Here is an 18,236-nt window from a genome sequence, read left to right as displayed (position 1 = left end):
AGGACCTGCGCTTATATGTATATATATGTTTGTGTATATACACACACTGTATTAGCCAAACATACATTGTCTTGCATATAAATTTTTGGTGTGCCAATTACGGTTTTAAAATTAGTGTTTTAATTTAATTTTCAATACAACAGCTAAAACTGAGAAGGCTCAAGATTGCCCTCCAAATAATTTTGTATTTTCCTTTTTTAGTTTTTAAAGAATAGATGCTCTTTCTAAAAAAAAATTCTTTTTGTTTTTACCGTATTCTTTGTTGTGTTGCGCTGGTATCATTACCTTCATTTTCCGTGTTGGGGATTCAGAACACAGGACAGTCATAGAGCTTAAGAAAGATCACAGGTGTTTCTTCCTGCCTTATTTATTACCATGGTTTCTATTAATGGATCAACTGAAAAACTATTAAGGGCTTACTGTCTTCTGTGTTCTGGAGTGACCAGAAAGAGGGCTGTGTAGTTTTGGAGTCTAGGGTTCACTCAAGCTCGGAGAATACAGTGTAAATGTCGCTCTGTGGAGAAACCTTTTGCAATTATTGGGCTGTGGCCCCTAAATTCATGTAGCACACGGGCATTGATTATTGAACAAGCTATGGTCAGTGCATCAAGAAACTCATAGCTCTATGTTTGGGTGTTTGGATGTGGAGGATGCGTAGTGTAATACAGAAAATCGTCATGTGAAAAAAACTAAGCATGAAAAGTATGATATAAAGGTTTGAATCAAAATTTTTTAGGAGCATGAAGACAGAGATTAGTTACAAATCGGGAAAGGTTTTCCTGAAGTTGTGCATCAATTAAGGATAAGATTTCAGGCAGTAGAATTTCACACAAGGTGGTAGGACTGTTGAGTGCAAAGAACTAAGAAAATATCCAAGGGACAGCAAGTATCCTGCAGAGGATAAAGTTCTTAGAGAAGAACATGCAGTGTGATAAAAGGCTGAAAATAGACAGGGTTCAACTCGATACTGAGAACATTATAAACCAGCGGATGGCATTTGGACTATAGACAAAAGGGAACTGTCAGCACTGGGATTAAGAAGGTTGGCCGTGGATTCAACCTCATGGACATGGGTTCCAGCTCAGGTACTTACTAGCTGTTGGGCAAACTGGGTAATCACTCTATGCCCCGATTTTTCCAACTTCAAAATAAAATAAATCACACACACACACACACTCACAGCCATTTTTGAGTTATTATAAGATCAGATTCAGTGTGTTAACACATGGAGAGTGTTTAGTGCAGGAGTATACCAGAGCTTAATATTAATGTTCTTATTTTTCTTATTAATAGTTCCCATTATGTGAGCTGAGTTTGAGGCAGTTTATTATGGGGAGATTAAAATGAAATGGGGCAGAATGGCGGCAGACAGATAGATTAGAAGGCAGTTGCAGAAGAGGCAAGGTAAAATGAAAAGGTGAGCTTTAGATTAAGACAGAAATAGTTTCAAGTTCTATTTTCATTATTTATTTGTAGATTCAGTGCCTTGGCTCGATCACTTAACATCTTGAATCAAATTCTATTTTTCATTAACTATAAAACGAGATCATAACACTGTGGCTGCTTTAAGGAGACTGAGTGTTAAAGTATTAGCTGTGTGTTTCAAAATTAGTAGCTGCTCAATAAAACTGTAAGTTTAAACAACTCCTATTGCTGTTATTAATACTAGAATCTTAGTAAGGGGTAGCAATGACTAAAAGAGGTAGCAAAGGCTTGACTATGAAAGTAGAGGAGAAATGGAAGTAAAAATTTGATAAATGGTTAATGACATCTAGACCAGTGAGTGATGAATCTATGAAATGATGATTCCTGAATTTTCTGAGTAACAGACAGATGATGATAATTTTGTGATTTCCGGTATTGCCTTATTTACAATGGCAACTGTTTTGTCCGTGCCCGTTGTGTTTCTTCAAATGGCCCCCGGCAAGCTTACAGGGCAAACACACACATCCGATGCATGTAGAGCCGAATCTGCTTCTTCCCCCACCCCGCAAATGAGACCGCATCACAGCGATGACTCTGAGCTCATGTTGGTCTCTCCTACAGCTCACTGGCATCACTCATATTATTACATGATGTTCTTTGCCATTTGTTTTGTCTTGCTTTCTCCTTATTGATACGATAGTGGGCAGGGGATAACTCTTACATTCCCTTTGTTCTCCCATCATGTCCAGACCACCCAATTAACATGGTGAACTTAAGGATGCGGCTTGACACCTTTACCTCCCAGAATATTCCCAAACATAGGATGATGATTTTCAATTCAGTGAGTCTATGTAGTTGACTGTAGGGGTGGTTGTAGGATATGTTCCTCCATTGACAAAGCTCAGCTTCTCTGCTGCTGGGGCCTACAAGGGTCTGATCACCTCGTGGATGGACAGAGCTCAGGACATCACTTTGGTTTAGTCTGGTTCTTACTGCTGGTAATCTTGGCTTATGTGACGGCCTCCACTTTGGTGGTATATGTGATTTTCTTAGTGTTTATAGTATTTCACTTCCATCGTGGCCCCTTCTATTTTTCAGAGAAGGCTAGCCATGCCACCATTCAGCATCACCTCTGTTCGACCCATTCTCTTGTTGTGTATAACTTCATTTGACCTGACAACTTTCCGGGCAGCCCCACAACTTTTTTCCCCTTCTCTCACTTTTCTGTGCTTACAGGATAGCTGAAGCCTTTGTGTATCCCCTTGGCCCCCCCCCATTATTTTATTCCTAGGCACATTCCATAGTAATTCTTTTACCTGCATGCTGTCAGAAAATGCAGCCTGCAGGAAACTCTAACCAAAAGAAAGTCTAGTCTCTATGTTCATATTTGACCCAAAGTCAGGGATCATGTCAAGCTGTCACAAAAATCTGCTCCCACTCTGCTCTTGTACATCAAGGAGACATGACAATCCCACAGCCACACTGGCATTCAGTCTGGGATCAGAATGAGAGTTTTTCACTCTTACTGTTTCTGATTCCATTCTCTACAAACCCTTTGGAGTACTCCTCCACAGCTCGTCTTCAGGGAAATGGGGGCGCACTGACGTTTCTTTCTCACTGGTAGGTTAAAGAAAAGCTTTTCATAGAGAACAATGCGCTCCCTCAAAGGCCACAGACTCCTCGCTCTGAGCCACTAACCTCTCAGCGCCCCCACCCCTAGTCCTCTTACTGAGTTACCGCTGGTCCTACTGTCTCTTTGTAAGACCCACGGGAAGTGTCAGGCGCAAACTGTTGGCAGCTCTTTTTCAAATGTCTGGTGCTCAATATTTCTTTTATTCTACCTTTGAACTCGATACTATTCTGGGACAACAGGAGAAGTTTTACTTAAAGTTGTGTCATACAGCTGAATAATAACAGTAGTAGTAATAATAATAATAACAGCCAGCAGTGGCACAGAACACCAGGGATAACCACAGCAAAGGAATTCACTTCCATTCAATAGTTATTCAAAGAATTTCTGCGGTTTTTAAAAATACAGAAAAAGATAAACAGCATTCAGCTTTAGAGTCAAATCAAGGAGCCTTATCCATTTCTTAAGTAGCCTGACCCTCTAGTTAAGTGGAATGATTATCATACTGAAATGGTATGAAAAATATATTGGTTCGTTAATTCCAGACTAGGACATTGTTTATTTCTAGGAAAGGTCATGGGACTCATTTTTTAGACAAGCCCGTCTGAAATCTATTGAGCTTACTATAAGATAATTCAAAATTATCTTTCCCCATATAGAAGCAACAGTAAAAAAAAGTGTTTTCAGGGAACAGTTTCCATTTGTTACTTTAGAGAAATGCTCCTGTTTTTCCTGTTTTTGGGATATTCCTAGCCTACAACTTTTATCTAAACTGTAAGAACCATTGATCCACTAATCTTTCACTTGTACAAAACAGTATCAGAGATGGCCCACTCTGTAGAGAGGGAACCAGTAAAGTCAGAATGTGAAGGCAGTGCCGTCACACTGAATACTCATATCAGGGCAACACATGAAAATATATGAATGGGCCACCACTCAGTCTGGATTCTCATGGGAGCTGAAATTTTTGGAATTATAAATAAACTAACTCTGAAATTGTTTTAGCTAAAACCTTGCCAAGAGTTTCCTTTTTTTATTACTAGATTCCTTGTGAGAGTTATAAACAATTTTCTGCGATGATTAGGGAATATAGCCTCTAAATGCACTTTATTTCACCCACACCATTAAAAATATAAACCTTGATAAAAATTCTCTCCTTTGCATTACGAGTCTTTCTCCATTTAGCATCTTCCTCACAGCCATAAAAAATGCATGGGGGAAAAGTGAGAGAGAAAAAAAAGCAAAAAGATAGCTAGCTTACGATCAAAACATATGGGGCAAAGTTGTCCAAAATATCGTCACAACTCCTCCACTGACAATTCATTCTATTGTAGAATCTTGTCAGACCTCCCAGATTCATTGACAGACTATTATATTCAGAATGGCTTTGAAAACTTACAGCACTTAGAAATGCTCTGGAGACATATAAAAATGTCTTTATTTAGAACAGAACATGTAACACCTGCCAAATTTGTAGGTTTGAAACTACTTCCAATAAGAATTAAAAGGCCCTCTTCCCAGCTGAAATAGGGCTATCAATATATGAGTTGTCTGCTCATGGGAAATTGTGGGTTCTTGTCTCTGATGTCGCAATTTAGTTTAAAATCACTTTCATGATGACAGGGTACATAAGGATGATAAAACTAGAAAGATGACAGTCTAATCTTCAAAGATCCTGATCATCGATAAAAGATTAAATAACGTAAACATCTGAAATGCCAGATTATTAGCTGGTTGGCACACTCTCAGGACTGGAGTATGATGAGATACTATTGAGACATGAAAGATGCTTTTCCTACATGTAATGCAAAAATACATCCTCCCAAGAGGGGCAAATGAATTGTAATAGTTTTGAATTCAAAATATGTATGTTTTTTCTCAAAAGTGATGCAATATATATAAAATGTTAATAAATGATATACTGTAAAATGCTGAAAATTATTTTTCCCCTCCAAGTAAATGACTGATGGCTGAGAATTTTAAGCACCCTGAAATCATAACTTTTTTGAATTCTCACCGCAATTTTAAATATACGTACAAGAATGATTAGACAGGCTGGTCCTATAAAACTCCAAATAAAGTTGTTTTCTGTGCTAAGCCAACATCTGAAAGGTAAATAAGAGGTAAAAAATCTATAAATATGTACTATGTACTTCAACAAAGCAAAATTGTTGATGATGTACAAAGCATATTCAAAACTGCATTTCTAATTTTTATGAGATTGTCTTAACTTACACTTTGGTGGTGCCGTAATATCTGTATCCTAATGATGCTGAAAATCCAACTACCACAGCTGGGCTGAGATAGCCAAAGATATAGAAATTCTTGTGCAAAAACCCTTTGTTGTAGATGACTCCTACGACAATGAGATAGAGGTGGATGCCTTCGATGCACATCCACGCAAATGCAGCTAAAAAGAAGTAGTGCAGCAGCCCGGCAATGACTGAACAGAAGAGCTGGAAACGAAAGAAAGAAAGAAACCATAAGCAATATTTGCTTTAACATCATCATAACATAAAATATTGACATTCTCCACCAATTATGCCATTTTATATAATGCTTGATCCCATTAAAATATCCTTGGCAAGTGTCAGTCTTTTAAGATGTACCACTTGCACCTGATTTAAAATAACTGTGCTTCATCAATGTGAAACATTCATCTGTGTTCACATTAGTTCTGTGATAGAACTAGTTTCTGTTCTTGTCCACAGATTTATACTTTTAATACATTTATATTATGTAATAAAGTGTGGATTAGTCACATGTAAGCCACGATATTTTAGCGCCTGTTATAATTTGAATTGATTACTGTTTTGGACATCCTTTTACTCTTCTTTATTTTATTCATGCAAAAAGCATGAAACTTACTGTTAATATTATGCCTAAAAAAATAATAAATAGCTCGATTAAGTGAAAACACTGAATTTACAAAACAGACAAATGATGATATATTTTACCAAAATATCCACTTTAGAGTCATTTTAAGTGATATGATTATCAGATAAATTTGAGATGGACTGAAGTTAAATGTTATTTACTAGGATTGACTTCACACCTAGAACTGCAGTTAGCACCTGGAGATCATCAGACTAAGTGAAGTAAGCTAGAAAGAGAAAGAAAAATACCATAGGATGTCACTTATATGTGGATTCTAAAAAAAAATGACTCAAATAAACTTTTTTACAAAACAGAGACAGACTCACAGACATAGAAAACAAACTTCTGGTTACCAGAAGGGAAAGGGGGTAGGAAGAGATAAGTTGGGAGCTTGGGATCTGCAGATACTAACTACTATATGTAAAACAGATAAACAAGGTCCTACTGTACAGCACAGAGAACTATATTAAATACCTTATAATAGCCTATAATGAAAAAGGAATTTCATATATATATATATATATATATACACAATGAATATATATATATATAAAATGAATCACTATGCTGTATGCCAGAAATGAACACAACATTGTAAATTACCTACACTACAATTAAAAAAAGAGAAACAACAGAAAACAAGTAGTTACATACTTCTGCATTCATAGAACTAACACAATGTATTACTGGTGAGGTAACATAATAACACTTACATACCTATTGCATTTAACAAAACATAGTATAATCCAACATAATGAGATTACATACTAAAATACATTGGAGAACATTATATAGGGTTGGGAATAATGATTAAAATTTGGGGGCCACTTTAGTGAGGAAGTGAGATTTGAAATATGGCTTCAAAATGGGAAGAATTTGATAGGTAACAGAATTGAAAATAAACACTCTAAGGAATAGTTTTGCGGTGAGGATGATGGTGGAATAAGGCTGACGGAATTAGGCACTGATGGAGGGTAGTGGGAAGTACATAAAATTGAAAGAAGATATGAATACCACTGCAAAACAAACCAAAAAAATAAAAATAAAACCAGATAGGAAGTTTACAGTCTAGCGTATACCATTTACAATAAGTGCTTTATGGCATCTGCTTGAGAAGAAAACCTTGATAGCTGATGGTTAGTTTCAATACTTGAAGGATTTCTAGTAAGAGGCAATTTAATGGAGAGGACAGGATGTTTTGCCGCCACGAGGATGCGTTCTCCATCTCCGCCTGCAGGGGGAGCTGCAGCTGCTGCGCGAGGAAAGCCAGTGATGTGTTCCTGTTTCCCCAGGGCTGCTGCCAGCCATTGCCTGAGCGCTGCGAGATCACTAAGACACTCCTGGTTTCCTGTTTGTTTTGTTTTGTTTTTTAATTGAAGTGTAGTCAGTTTATAATGCTGTGTCAGTTTCTGGTGTGGAGTATAGTGTTTCAGTCATACACACACATACGTGTATTCCTTTTCATATTCTTTTTCATTATAAGTTATTGCAAGATATTGAATATAGTTCCCTGTGCTATACAGTGGGACCCTGCTGTTTACCTATTTTTTGTATAGTAGTTAGTCTCTATAAATCCTGAACTCCCCATTTGTCCCTTCCCACCTCCAGTCCCCTCCCCTGGTAACCATAAGTTTGTTTCCTCTGTCTGTGAGCCTGTTTCTGTTGCCTGTGGCTCTGGGTCTTCTCAAAGGGCTCCTGGCCAACCACGCTGCGCTTTGCCTAGGATTGCACTGCTGCGCACAGTCTCCTGCACTCGTCCTTTCTCCTTCCTTCCCTTCACTCACGGTCAGCTCTGCGTCTTGCTCTGATGGCTCTCCAAGTCTCTCCTTCCTATTTTCTCTCACAGACATTTTGCCTAATAAATCTATTGCGTGTTTTATCCCACTTTAGCGTCTGCTTCTAGGAAGACCCAGACCAGCACGATATGGGAACTATTTATTCAGTAAGGCTCTAGATCAATACTGGTGGAAAATGGTTAGAAAAGTGCAGTGACTAGTGGTTAGAAAAGTGCAAATTTCAATCAATGAACTCTGGCTGTTGTGTTAAGATAAATTTTACTTCCAATTCTCTCTCTTCCCTCTGTTTTTGTTTAATGCCCATGTTCAAACAAAACAAAACAAAACAGGTTATTTCTTTAGTTTTCTGCCAGGCTTTCATAGTTCATCATTATGAAGGACATCGTGGCTCAGGGAATTGATAAGCAAGTGGCTTAGATATGGTAGCATTATCAAACTGAGAAAAGGCTTAAGAACAAAGTATATTGTGTGTTTGCCCCATATAAGCCTTTAATAATTCAGGTTTCTATGACATACATGTTTAGGACAGTAAAATTCAGAGAATAAAAATAGAGAGTAAGGGAGATCTACATACCTTATTAGTGTTTGTATTGATCCCGATGAGAAAAACAAGTTCAGCAAGGAACAGGCTACAACAGAGATTTTTGTGGATTGTTGTCCTGGTGCTTTGAATTTCACTGAAGAACCAGAAGGTGAAAATGCACATGGCGAGGCAAATCAGTGAAATGATTATTCCCAGCTGAGTGATCCTTGTAAGAATATTATAATCTTTAATACCCTAAGGGAAAATAATAATACAGCTGTTAACAGAGTAACTTAGTAGCTTGTCAAAGGAACTATAATATATAATGAGCTTCCTTTTTTGGTGAAACATTAATCAAAATGTTCATAAAATGTAAAAATACAAATGTGCATTCAGATGAGAAAAATTTTGTGCTTTTGAAAATGCTCAATATTCAGAGAAATCTGATATCAATCATACAGCACTTTAACAGTTCTGTAATTAGTGATTCTTTTCTAGCCATAGTATATATTAGTATATGATTTAACAACATTATCATCAACAGTTTTGATATTAGAAAGGAAATTCATTATTGTAATGTGAACGTGGTTAATTAAAACAAATCTATCAGGGGTAAGAACAAGTCATTTCTATGCAGCAATTCATTTAAACACATTAAGCAAAGGCATCAGAAATGCTGCATATATAGAAATGCTGCATACGTAGAATAACAAAACAGTCTAGATGAGAGACTTGAAATGAGAAAGGTTGGTTTCATTTTAAACAAATGGTTTTATATACACTATAGAAGCATCTTTGTTTACTTAACATTCAGAAAAAAAATAGCATCTTTATCACTGACATTGTGGTGAGGCAGATTTATTTGACTACTTTATATATTTGATGGTGTCTAAGCCTGTATGGAAATAAACCTGTAATCTAATGAAGATTATGATGCAGAGATATGAAGTAAAAACGTTATATAATGTAAAAGCAAGATATTACTGATGTAAAATATATATTATGAAGCTATTTACCTTAAAGAGATTTTTCATGTTTAAAAATCTTGTATTGTTAAAAGATGACATTAATTATAAATGTGCTAATAGTTATTGGCTAGGTATCAAATATTCTTAATGAATTTTGATACAAAGGCAAAAACCCTTTAAGTCCATGATACATTAAAATGTATAAGTGGTCATTAAAAGCAGCATTAAAATCTAAGAGTCAGTGGATAGATATTTAGCACACAATCTACTAGAAATTATAGACTAGCTAAGTCTTACACTAAAAATAACCAAAAATCCAGACTAGATATGTCATAGAAGTTAGGTAGAAAAACAGACTAAAAAAAGATACTGTTGGGGTTTTATCAATTATTTAAATATACTATTTATACCCAAAGGAAACATAAAAATTAATTATTCTTATGAATGACATACAAAACACAGACAGATTTATAAATATGAAGTGGAAAATTGCCTTACAATGGAAGAACTAGCAGACATCAAAATTGCAAAATGTGTCAGGTGATTACAGCGGCACGAGGTGTGGGTCTCATTCGAATATGTCAGCTCACAGCCCTCTGAGGACCAGCTGCCGTTCATGGTGTCAGGCAAGTAGTTCCAAAACGCACACTGACTCCTATGCTTCTCTGTGGTCTGAAAAAGAGACATTTTACTGATGGAAGAAAGATAAGAAGTTATCCATATGGTATCATTTTTGTTATATTTAAAATACCATTTTTGCATATCAATATAATTAAAGCTCTGCCTAAAAAGTGAAGCATAAAATCATTGCTAATAAATGAATGCTGCTGTTGTGTGAAAGAACTGAAGATTATACTGCGATGGTGCTATAGCTTATCAGTCCTACATCACAGAGTTGTGAGAATTGTTATCAGCTGAGATCATGCATGTCATTTAGAACGGTGCATGACATATCATATTATCTTCAATAAATGTTTGTTTATGGAGTATACAGTAGACATTAGTCATTGATCCGGTTGCTAAAAATATAACACTGAACAAAACAGAGAAACTGTTCGCACTGTTGACCTTACATTCTATTGAGGAGACAAGAAATTATTAAACAAAAAAGATAAACTCGGAAAAGGAGAATAAAAGTAATCTGAGGAGGCTTTTTCTAGGAGATGACGTTTAAGTAAATACTTCGATGAAGTGAGAAAGTGAGCCCCGGAGAATTGGGAACGGAGTGTTCCAGACAGCTGGAATGGAAAATGGAAACGCTCTTAAGTGAGATTCAATGAGGATCTTCCAGAAACACTGAGAAACTAGTGTAGTGCAAGCAAGGGGTGAGGTACAGAGGAGTGAGGATAAGAGCAGATATCACGGGGCTGATCGTGTAGACCACAGGATGGGTGTTCAGTAACAGCAGAGTCCTCCTTGTCATATATTTGTACTAACTAATCATAACAATGCCTAATGCACTGTAAGTTTTCATAATGATTTATTCATAAAGTATGGTGCACCTTATACTTGTTTCTTGTAGAAATAAAAACTATTTACAATTTTATAACAATCTGTAGTTAACTAGGTCCTTTCTTGCCTATTTCATTTAATGTCACCCTGAAAAGAGCCCTATGAGGTACATATTGTGTTGAGTGTTAAGAGATCACGAGATATCTAAAATTATACTCAAGAATAACCATTGGCGAGTGGAGTAACACAGAATCAAACCCAAATCTTCAGACAACCACTCATGAAAGAAAATATTAGTTGAGTATCAAATATGAGACAGGCACTGTGCTTGGAGCCAGAGGTCCTCAGTTGAAAAGATAAAGCATCTTTAAATCTATCTATTAAAGATATTATCTATTAAAAAGATATTATCTATTAAATAGATATCATCTATTAAAGATAATAGAAACCCAGATTGTTTTAAATCAGGCAGTTGCTTTAATGGCATGTATACAAAACCCAACACTTGGATCAACAGTTGGAGCTCTGGAGAATTTGACTGGAGTGAGTCTGGGAAGACAGTGGTTAAGCTAAAATTGGAGAGATGTCAAGAAATTTTTCAAATAGGTCAAGCTATGTGAAGAAAATGAAAACTCTACGTCTAGTTCCCCCTAAACAGCCAAGAAAATGCCCAATCCCACGTGTGTTAAAAAAAACCAAAACCAAAACCAAAACCAAAACCAAAACCAAAAAACCCACATAAACTAGAGGAGCCAGAGGGACTCTAGAAATGGGGAACTTGAATCAGTTTAGAGTGTATCATTCAAAAAACAGAGGGTTATGTGAGTGTCTGTCTACACGCTGAGCTCTCACCATCACCTACCACATTCTCTTCATTCTCCTAATCCAAGCTCTGTCTACAGGCATGAGATTAAAAGGTTTCTGGGAAACTGAAAGGCCCCAGAAAAATGACTTTTAGGTGCTGTTTTTTAGGATCTTCCAATGCAACGGTCAGAAACCAGCCTGATGTAACTCTCTAAGGAAGCACACCGTTGCCACAAGCCACTTGAATATGCACTTCTTGCAAATTCCTCCTTATTAGATATGAATACCTATCAGGAACCACCAGACCTCCGGGGCACACACTCTAACATGGAAGACAAAGAACAAAAGCCAACAAGCCAAACAGAGAAAAAAATCAGGAGCAACACAATGTAGGGAGCAGAAAAGAGTTTCTTCTTTGTTTTTTTAAATGCAAATGATACCGCAGAGAGATACTGCACCCATAAAACAAAGGCAGAGTTCAAAAAATAAGAGTTTTCAATTATAATTAAGTATAAAGTAGAAATAAAAAATGTTAGAAAAGAAATTAAAAATGGAGAAGAAAATTTAAAAAGAAAAAAACCTTAGAGTTTCAGCTGAGAAGTCTAATATTTAAATAGCAGGAGCAACAGGAGAAGAGATTAGAGACACTAGAGAGGAAGAAATTAACACACAAGTAATATTTTAAAAATTCCCTGAAACCGAAGGCCATACATTTTCAGACTGAAGAGACTCAGATAATGCCTAGGACAGTTAATGAAGAAAGATCCACACCAACGTTCATCTTAGATTAGAATCTTGAGAATAAAATTCCCTCAAGATACTCTCAAAAGTTCTAGACAGAAAGAGACAGATCACATGCAAAAGAATGCAGATTCTAAGGAAAATACCAACTTGTGTTCAACTTCTCCAGGTAAACCTTGGAAACTAGAAAACAATGAGCAAGCTCTAGAAAATTCTGAAGAAATAATTATTCTCAATTTATAACTCTATACCCATGGAATTTATCTAGTGAGGATAAGATAGAAATATAGATACTTATCTCACAAGATAATGCGAGAGTTCGAAAAGTTGACTTTCTGGGCATCTTTTCTCAAGAGCCAGTGGAGAATATGCCACCAAAACACAGAGATAAGCCACGAAAGAAGAAAACAGTAGCTCAAGGAAACGTTGAAGCTGACACTGGAGAGAGGCGAGTTGCATGTCCAGGATGCGGTGGCAGGAATGTCCAGGCTGATAGCCGTACAGCAGGCAAAGAGCAGACCATCCAGACAGGATCAAGTTCACAGAAGCTGAAAAAGGATGTCTGTAGAAATCATCTGATAATCTTATGTATTTAAATGTTTGCTGAGGAGATTTATCTTACTGTCAGAAAGTTTGGGGACAAATTAGTAATGGATAAACAGAAATCTAAATAAATAAATTTAGAGGAATTTACTAACACCAGGAAAATGGTTCAGCTTGCTGATTCAGGAGTGAATTACACATTGAAAATTGATGAAATACAGGAGAATAGATTGCTGGGGGAGCGGGAGGGTGTGTCTCCCAGGGAAAGAAATGTATAGGAAAACTAAATCCAAATTTTCTGCAAATGGAAGTCAACAGATAATTCCTATTTTTTTAGACTCTTAAAATTAGAGGAGTTCCTGGGTTTTGGGTAATTTGATTCCTCAGAGTCTCACTATCCTTATCTGTAAAATGGAGATAACAGTACATACATCATGGGGCTATTGTGAGAATTAAATGAATTTTTTAAAAGTAAATAATTTAGAACAAAGTCTGGTCCCATATAAGCATTATTCAAGTCCTGGTTGCTATCATTATTATGATTATCAATATTATTATAAAAGCTATGATTAATATTATTCTGAGGTAATGAAACAGTATATACTAGTTGGTAAAACTGCAAATAAATTGTCAGGGGATCAGGAAACTGAAGGTGTGATAAATGAGACAGCTTCTATTTTCCTAGAGAAAGAAAATGGGATCAAATTTTATTCTTAGAGCAAGGGGAGTCATGGATTAGGTAGGTGTGTTAGAGAAAAGTGGTGAAATTTCAGAGTGGTCGTTACTTTGAATGGGAAAAGGATTTGAACAGAGAAGATTAAGGACAACCAAGCTTTCTATTAACCAAGGAGAAGGCTGTGTGTGTGTGTTTTGTTTTGTTGTTGTGTCAGAGATTGACCAAGTGGGCTGCCTTTGGCATCTCTTCAGCTGCCAAAACGTTCAGCTAATAAAAACTGTAGAAAAACCATGAGACCTAGTGTCAAAAGGACATTTGTATTTAGCATCTGAAAATATCTAACTTTAGGGTCCATTCTTAGAACAGTTCACACTTTCTTTCCCCCTCAGCAGAATGCCTACCAATGCTTAGGTCTGAACTACTATTTATGTGCATTTTCTATGCATTTAGTTTCTCTCTACATCAGATGCCTTTCTTTACAGCAACACATTCGGATTGTGCGTAAGCATATGGAGTGGTCCCTCGGTATCCACACGGGGTTGGATCTAGGATCCCTGCTCATTCCAAAATCCACAGATGCTTAAGTCCCTTACGTAAAATGCAGTAGTATTTGCATATAACCTATGCACATCCTCCTGTATACTTTACACCATCTCTATAACTGCTTATAACAATTAATACAATGTTAATGCTAAGTAAAGAGCCTGCAGCAAATTCAAGTTTTGATTTTTGGAACTTTTTGGCATTTTTTTTCCCTCCAATGTTTTCGATCTGTGTCAGGTTGCGTTCACGGATGCAGAACCTGTGGCTACAGAGGGCTGACTGTATGATCTTTTAGTCCTCTGTGCCCCATAAACATGCACATACAATTACCCAGCTCCAGGGTTCTCTAAACGGAGCTTCTGAGGCACTTTGCATCATGTACTAGGACTGAAATTTGATTGAAAGCCCAAGAAACCATCAGCTGTAAAAATGCAGCAAACAATATAATTTAAATTTTCCCCACTCATTTTTAGGTCTATAAAAACCCCCAATACTTGGTTATTTTGAATCATGTTTTTTAATCATATGGTTTTATTACACATGGGTTTAAAAAAAGATTTAAACTAATATTAAGAGTAAAATAGTCTCAGATGATTTCTTTATGAAATATTGTAAATTTCTCTATGATTTTATTTTAAGCAGCACCCAAATCTCTGCAAATATTATTTTAAATGACAATTATTAACCAAACGTCTCCGTCATTACATAGGTAACATTTATCTCTTTGATACTTTTTAATTACTTCTTCCTTAAAGGTATGAACATCTTCCAAAAATGAGCAATATACTTAAAAATAAAACTAAAATACAGCTTAATTTCAGGGAATCAAATAGGTGACGTCCTTTGGCTTATTAGAAAGTTTGAAGGTCACTGGAAGTACAAAATTATTTTATCGAAAAATTAGTTTAAACCACTTTACTCTTCTTTTATTTTAATTTTGAATTAAACTCAAGAACTCACATACCATTAAAGTGAAGTCACACAAAAATGTTCATTTCTTTAAATGTTTCATAGCCTTAACCAACAGTCACCAGAAACGCAACTTACCTTTATGTGACTTAATGTAAACGTTATTTTTTCAAGTTCATACAATGTGGGTGGGTTTGAGCTAATTGAGGCTGAAATTACTGAAGAGATGACTCTTCCTTCCTCTTCGGCTTTCTCAGGACTCTGAGGTTCCAGTAAGAAGTTGTCCGATGATGAAAACAGAAGGCCAATGCTCTTATAATATAAAAATGCAACCGCAACTTTGCCTATCAATTAAATAAGTATATTCGGTGAAATTCTTATAAAACAAAAATGTACTTAAGCTTTTAAAATAAACATAAAAATTGAACAGACAAAATTTTTACTCTAAGGGAGTCATACAAATATGCAGACACTGAAATGTGGATCATAATATCCTTATGCTTAAACCATCAAACCACGGTAAGCCTATGCTCTGATCCCTGTGATTCTAAAACTGCTTGTGGACTACATCTTCTTGGCACAAACTGTATTTAGGATGAAAGTAGTCCTAGATAAATTTACATCCAAGTACTGACTAAGAACCAAGGTGCAAAGTGTATTCACTTGAAAAATAAGATTTTGACTTACTACTTAGCTGTGCAAATATATGAATTAGAAAGATATTGGGGGGAAATAAAACAGACTTACAGCATTAAGTTTAGAATCGAAAGAGTTGTGAGATGCCACTGAGTTTAAACTCATGCCCAATGAAATGTCTGCTGTTTAAATCGATGACATATAGTTACGTGAACTCAGGAAATTTACAGCCTTTTAAGGCAGCCATTTGTTCACAAGCCTGACACTTCCCAAACACAGCATGTTGGCACATAACTCCAAGGTGGAAATGCTCCCTCATCAGTCTGGATTATCAAGTGACCGTTTTCCCCTTCACCTGGACACTACGCCTGTATTAATGGACCTCAAACTGCCTTGGTTTTTGTAGCATCTCATTATCACTGATATCAAGTGTGTGAACAGCTCAACATGGAAATCTATTATTTTTTAAAATTCCTGTTGCCACTTAGGTCATATTCCTTCTCTGTCTGCCATGGAGAATCATGGACAGTAAACTGAGGAATTTATATTCGGAATTTACTCTTGGAATTGAAAGTTGTGGTTTCAGTCATTGCTCCTACTTGGGTGTCCCTGTGTAGACTTGAGCTTTCTTACCTTTAACATAACCTAGTTCTTTACTAGGATAAGGTGGAGACCAAATGAAATAGTACATAGTCTTCTGTAAAATTTAAGGTGCTATCTTAATATGATTATCATCATACTTATTAACAGAAATGTGTTTGCTTTAGAGGCTTGGAGAACTTAGGAAGAACTCTATCCTATTCAGTTGTTCCTTCAAATTTGCGACTACAGCAATTTGAAAAGCATAAATGAATCAAAATCATCAATACAAATGTTGATAATCATCAAAAGCAAAGGACTGTGATACAAAGCTGCAACCCTTCACATCACAATATCACACTAATATATAGTATTCTTTGGATATGATTATGTGAGCTGAAAGTTGCAGAAGTACATCACCATTCATGTTCTCTACCTTAATCTAAAAAAGCCCCACAAGACACTGCTAAGAGCCTTGCTGAAATTCAGGCACATTGAATATTTTCCTAAACTTTCAACCCAGAAAGCTTACATGAAAGAAATAATGTTAGTATAACATGGGTGGGCTAGTGAATTCTGTTAATTCCCGGAGGTGACAACCAGCCCAGCATTTGCTGTAACAGACCAGGGCCTGAAGCAGAACCCGGAAACCTCTTGAGTGAACTTGACCTAGTCCAGTCGATGAACCAGTTCATGCAACGACCAGTTTTTAGGGGTAATAGTGGGGAACTGTCCAAAATCAAATGAAGCACCAAAAAGATAAAATGGATTTTAAAAATCTGTTCATCACTCTTACCCCTTCTAAAGGAAAATTTTTATTTAACATCAATTTTTGACATTTGGTAAAAGGAGATTCATGTCACATAGAAAGGTTCAAAATCCCCTTTTATATTTTTATGAATACTGTTTCAAATATTTGTCCATTCTCATCTTTTTTTTTGGGAAGCTTCTTTTAATTCCCATGATTTCTCACTAATTTCAGGCCTGAAATTTCGTTTAGCTCTCATATCAAATCTGTACCTACTTTCAGTAAACTAGGGTTTCATTCCCTAATGACAGGGACTATAAAAAGATTAAAAACCCATCTGTGCCTTCTTTATTTTCCTACTAATGCCACTATGCTGCTTTTAACTAATGCATGTTTTTATTAATAGGTTTTGCCAATAAGTGAATAATCACACGTAGACATCATTAAGTGGTTTTGATCAGTTTCTTAGCTTTGCCCTTTAAGATTCAACCTTGAGGAAAACAAATTTTCTCCCTCTGCTTTCCTGAGAGCTGATATTACTGTCCCTTTCAAATGTCAGAGTTTGCATACATGATTATGAAATGAAACAAAACTACCATACACTCAGACAGGATCTCTTTGAGATATTAATTTCATGACAATTTCATCATCTGTCACTATGATAAGTATTTTCAATGTCTTTATTCTCAACTTCTAAACACTACTCAAGATTGTCTTTGAAAAGACAACAGTTTAACACATTCTTTGGATTTGCTCCTAAATATTATATGTGCGCTTGGTTAATTAGAATATGATGTAATAGGGTAAGAACCATGGGTTCAATGGCAGTATGGCTTAGTTATTTTTGCTTTTTATGGCCATCTGTTTCTTACTTTTGAATAAAAAATGGCAAGAAAGAATGGAGAGGATAATATCAACGGATTAGAAAAAATTCCTACATTAGCACCGTAAAAAGTTTTTTAAAAGATGGTCTGAGAATAAGCATCAACATGCTTTTTAACAATAAAGACTACATCTATTTTATAAAATGATGTCTGTAAGAGACATATGTGTGTTATTATATATAGTTTTCATTCATTAGTATGACCACTTACTCATGCTTTAGGAAAATATTATAATTCACATTTTCCTTAAGTCATATATTTTGACCTGTATGGGACCAACAATTGTATTATTGGCAGAGTTTTTTTTTCCTAAGTGCATTGAACTAAGAGAGCAGATAAAAGGATAAATTAAAATAGCAGCTGCTCCTTTGCCTGTGTTTAGGTGACAAGGAAAAGCCGTTCAGGGCTGATTTCTTTGTTAATTCCTTCCCTTTAAGTCTTAGTCCTGTACCATTTGTTGACTTCTTGCTCCTTAGTTTCAGTACCAAAAAAATGAGGAAAT

General features: G+C 36.0%; 1 protein-coding gene across 1 annotated transcript in view; it reads right to left on the bottom strand.

Annotated features, from left to right (window-relative positions):
• The window catches only part of ADGRL4 (adhesion G protein-coupled receptor L4), a 116,358-nt gene that overhangs the window by 22,790 nt on the left and 75,332 nt on the right, over positions 1 to 18,236 (bottom strand). Inside the window, exons 9-13 of the mRNA XM_072974189.1 lie at positions 15,026 to 15,231; positions 9,718 to 9,891; positions 8,303 to 8,506; positions 5,291 to 5,511; positions 5,094 to 5,160 (exon numbers count right to left, since the gene is read on the bottom strand). Of these exons, the coding sequence (XP_072830290.1) occupies positions 5,094 to 5,160; positions 5,291 to 5,511; positions 8,303 to 8,506; positions 9,718 to 9,891; positions 15,026 to 15,231 (872 nt within the window). The remainder of the gene's footprint in view (positions 1 to 5,093; positions 5,161 to 5,290; positions 5,512 to 8,302; positions 8,507 to 9,717; positions 9,892 to 15,025; positions 15,232 to 18,236) is intronic.

This window comes from Vicugna pacos, chromosome 13, assembly GCF_048564905.1.
Source record: "Vicugna pacos chromosome 13, VicPac4, whole genome shotgun sequence".
Lineage (NCBI taxonomy): Eukaryota > Metazoa > Chordata > Mammalia > Artiodactyla > Camelidae > Vicugna > Vicugna pacos.
Note: the sequence above shows the minus strand (reverse complement) of the source record. Positions and strands in the feature narration are given on the sequence as shown.